This window comes from Rhododendron vialii, chromosome 3a (genome assembly GCF_030253575.1).
Source record: "Rhododendron vialii isolate Sample 1 chromosome 3a, ASM3025357v1".
NCBI lineage: Eukaryota > Viridiplantae > Streptophyta > Magnoliopsida > Ericales > Ericaceae > Rhododendron > Rhododendron vialii.
This window is the reverse complement of record NC_080559.1, coordinates 32,715,731-32,718,155: the sequence shown is the minus strand read 5'-3', so window position 1 is coordinate 32,718,155 and position 2,425 is coordinate 32,715,731. Positions and strand designations below refer to the sequence as shown.

At 40.8% G+C, this 2,425-nt stretch overlaps 1 protein-coding gene across 1 annotated transcript; it reads right to left on the bottom strand.

Annotated features, from left to right (window-relative positions):
* Positions 1 to 268: 268 nt before the first annotated feature.
* On the bottom strand, positions 269 to 1,835 carry LOC131320112 (leucine-rich repeat extensin-like protein 4). The gene has a single exon (XM_058350700.1). It carries the CDS (start codon positions 1,718 to 1,720, stop codon positions 482 to 484), a length of 1,239 nt encoding a protein of 412 aa, XP_058206683.1. The 5' UTR covers positions 1,721 to 1,835; the 3' UTR covers positions 269 to 481.
* Positions 1,836 to 2,425: the final 590 nt, after the last annotated feature.

The window sequence follows — 2,425 nt, the reverse complement described above, 5'->3', positions numbered from 1 at the left end:
ACTAGAAGGGAAATAATGCGATTCCGCTCTCTGTTCCCATGTGACCATGAACATTGTTTATCACTAGCCTGTATAGGTTTCTGCAGACAAGCCTTTATAGTCACGAAGACCATACAAAAGACTCTCGAAAAGTCAAGATTTTTCGCCACATATACAGCATGTGAGTGTGCATTTACTAATATCTTGCCTCGTCATTATTTTACTCCTAATGAGGTAGTCAAGATATGATTAGCCCAAACACTAGAAACAGAAGAAGCCAAAAAAAAGATATCAAGAAATTGACTAATGATAGATCAACTTCTGTCAATTGATCACATGTCTTAGTCCATACAAGATTCACTGAACCCTATCTCTCAAGAAAATAAATTCTGAAGCTCTGAATCATCAGTTTTCTCAGTTAATGAGAGCCAGCAATAACCCAACTGTATTACAGTAGTAACCCTATTCTCTCTCTCTTTCTCTCCCTCTCTCTCTCTCTCTCTCATGGGCTAGAAGTACTATTCTCTTGAGTGTCAACCAAAGTTACCCCACAAGCAAGAGGAGGATTGGGTGCAGGAATTCTAAGGCAACTCAACCCACCTCCAGGGATCCCTGAACACTCCGGCTGAGGCCTCTGCATATCCCTACCAGGAATACAGTTCAAAGAGAAATCAAAACCCACATTTCTAAAGAACAATTTGGCACATTCTTGATCAAACCCAGAAAAGAAATTGTAAGCAACAGTCAAATTCATAAGGCTCTTCAAAGAACAAACCAAATCTGGCAACACCCCTGATAGCTGGTTGTGCCCGAAATTCAGGACTTGGATTTCTTCCAAACAGGAAATGGTGTCAGGCAAATGACCCATCAGTGAGTTGTGGCTCAAGTCCAAGACTTGTAAGTCTTGCCACAACCCAACCCCCTGAGGAACACAGCCTGTTAACTGGTTGTTGAGAAAAAGAATCTCCTTCAATCTTGGACCAATGTACCCAAAACTAAATGGGATATTACCAGAAAACCTGTTGTTAGCCAGGTTGATGACAGAAGCTGGAGAATTCCCCAAGTTTGAAGGGATTTCCCCATCAAAGAGGTTGTTGTTTAGGAAAATTGCATCAAGTTTCCTGTTGAAAAGATCTTGTGGGATTTGGCCTGAGAAGTCATTGAACCTGAGGTCTAAGTAAAGGAGGTTTGGAATGAGGAGAGTTGGGGTTGGGAAAGGACCAGAAAAGTGGTTATTACTCAGGTCCAACTCAGTGAGTGAGGAAAGATCTTTGAAAGAGTAAGGGACTGTGCCTGTGAACCTGTTGCTGTTGAGGTGAAGGAGAGAGAGATCTGTGAGGAGAGAGAGCTGGTTGACTAAAGTGCCCTTGAGGTTTCCACGGTTGAGATCTATGCCTGCAATCACTTGTCCAATTGGGTTACCCATTGCATCTTGAGTTTCTGCACAGAAAACCCCTTTGTAGCTACACACATTTTCACCGACCCAATTGGTCAATATCCCCAAAGGGTCCTCCGTGATTGCAGATTTCCATGCTTGGAGGGCAGAGTAGGCATTGTGGGTGCTTGAAACTGTGGACCCAGATGGGGTTGTTGGGCTGTTTATTCCTCCACCGATCCACACTCCTCCTCCTCCTCCACTGCCGCCCCCAATGCCGACTCCCACACCACCACCAACACCCAAATCTGCTTCTGTTGAGACTGTTTGGAGGAGGAGAAAAGCTAGGAGCCAGCTGTTCTTCATTTTTTAGGAGAAGAAAATGACTTGGGCCTGTTCTATGGAGATACTTTAAAAGTGTGGCTGTCCTAATATGGGACAATGTTTGCATTGCAGCATTGAAGAGAGAAGGTGGTGGGGTTGATTGGTTTTCAATGTGCTTTTCATTGCTTTAACTTGTGCAGTGAGAATTTTATTACTTTTATTTCATTTCATTCTCTTCATACGTTTTGGGGATGGTTCTACTCCAATTTACATTATTGAAAGGGAATAGTCTTGGGAAATTTTGGGTGTGGTATGAGCTATTTAGGAAGAAGTCAAAATTGCAGTCGTGCATGGTCATGAATACCTGTTTTTTGCAATATATGATGAAAACTCGTACCATATCATTAAACTAGTATATATTGAGTGTTTTTTTTTGCTAGAATTTAAATTGTTTGGAACAGTTTATGCACACTTTGACTAATTTAAATTGCAATCGTGCATGGTCATGAACACCTGTTTATGCACGCTATAATACCCGTTCGGACAAATAAGCCACAGTGGCTTATTTTATGTCCTTATTCAAATTTTTTTCGTATCAGTTGGCTTATTGTCATTTTTTTGGGATTATTGCATCCTCACGACAAGAGGAATCTAAAAAATAAAAATTTTTGACCGAAATCCAATTTTTTTTGAATAAAGACAAAAAAATTGGCTTATTGATTTTTTTCGTCTTTATTCAAAAAAAAT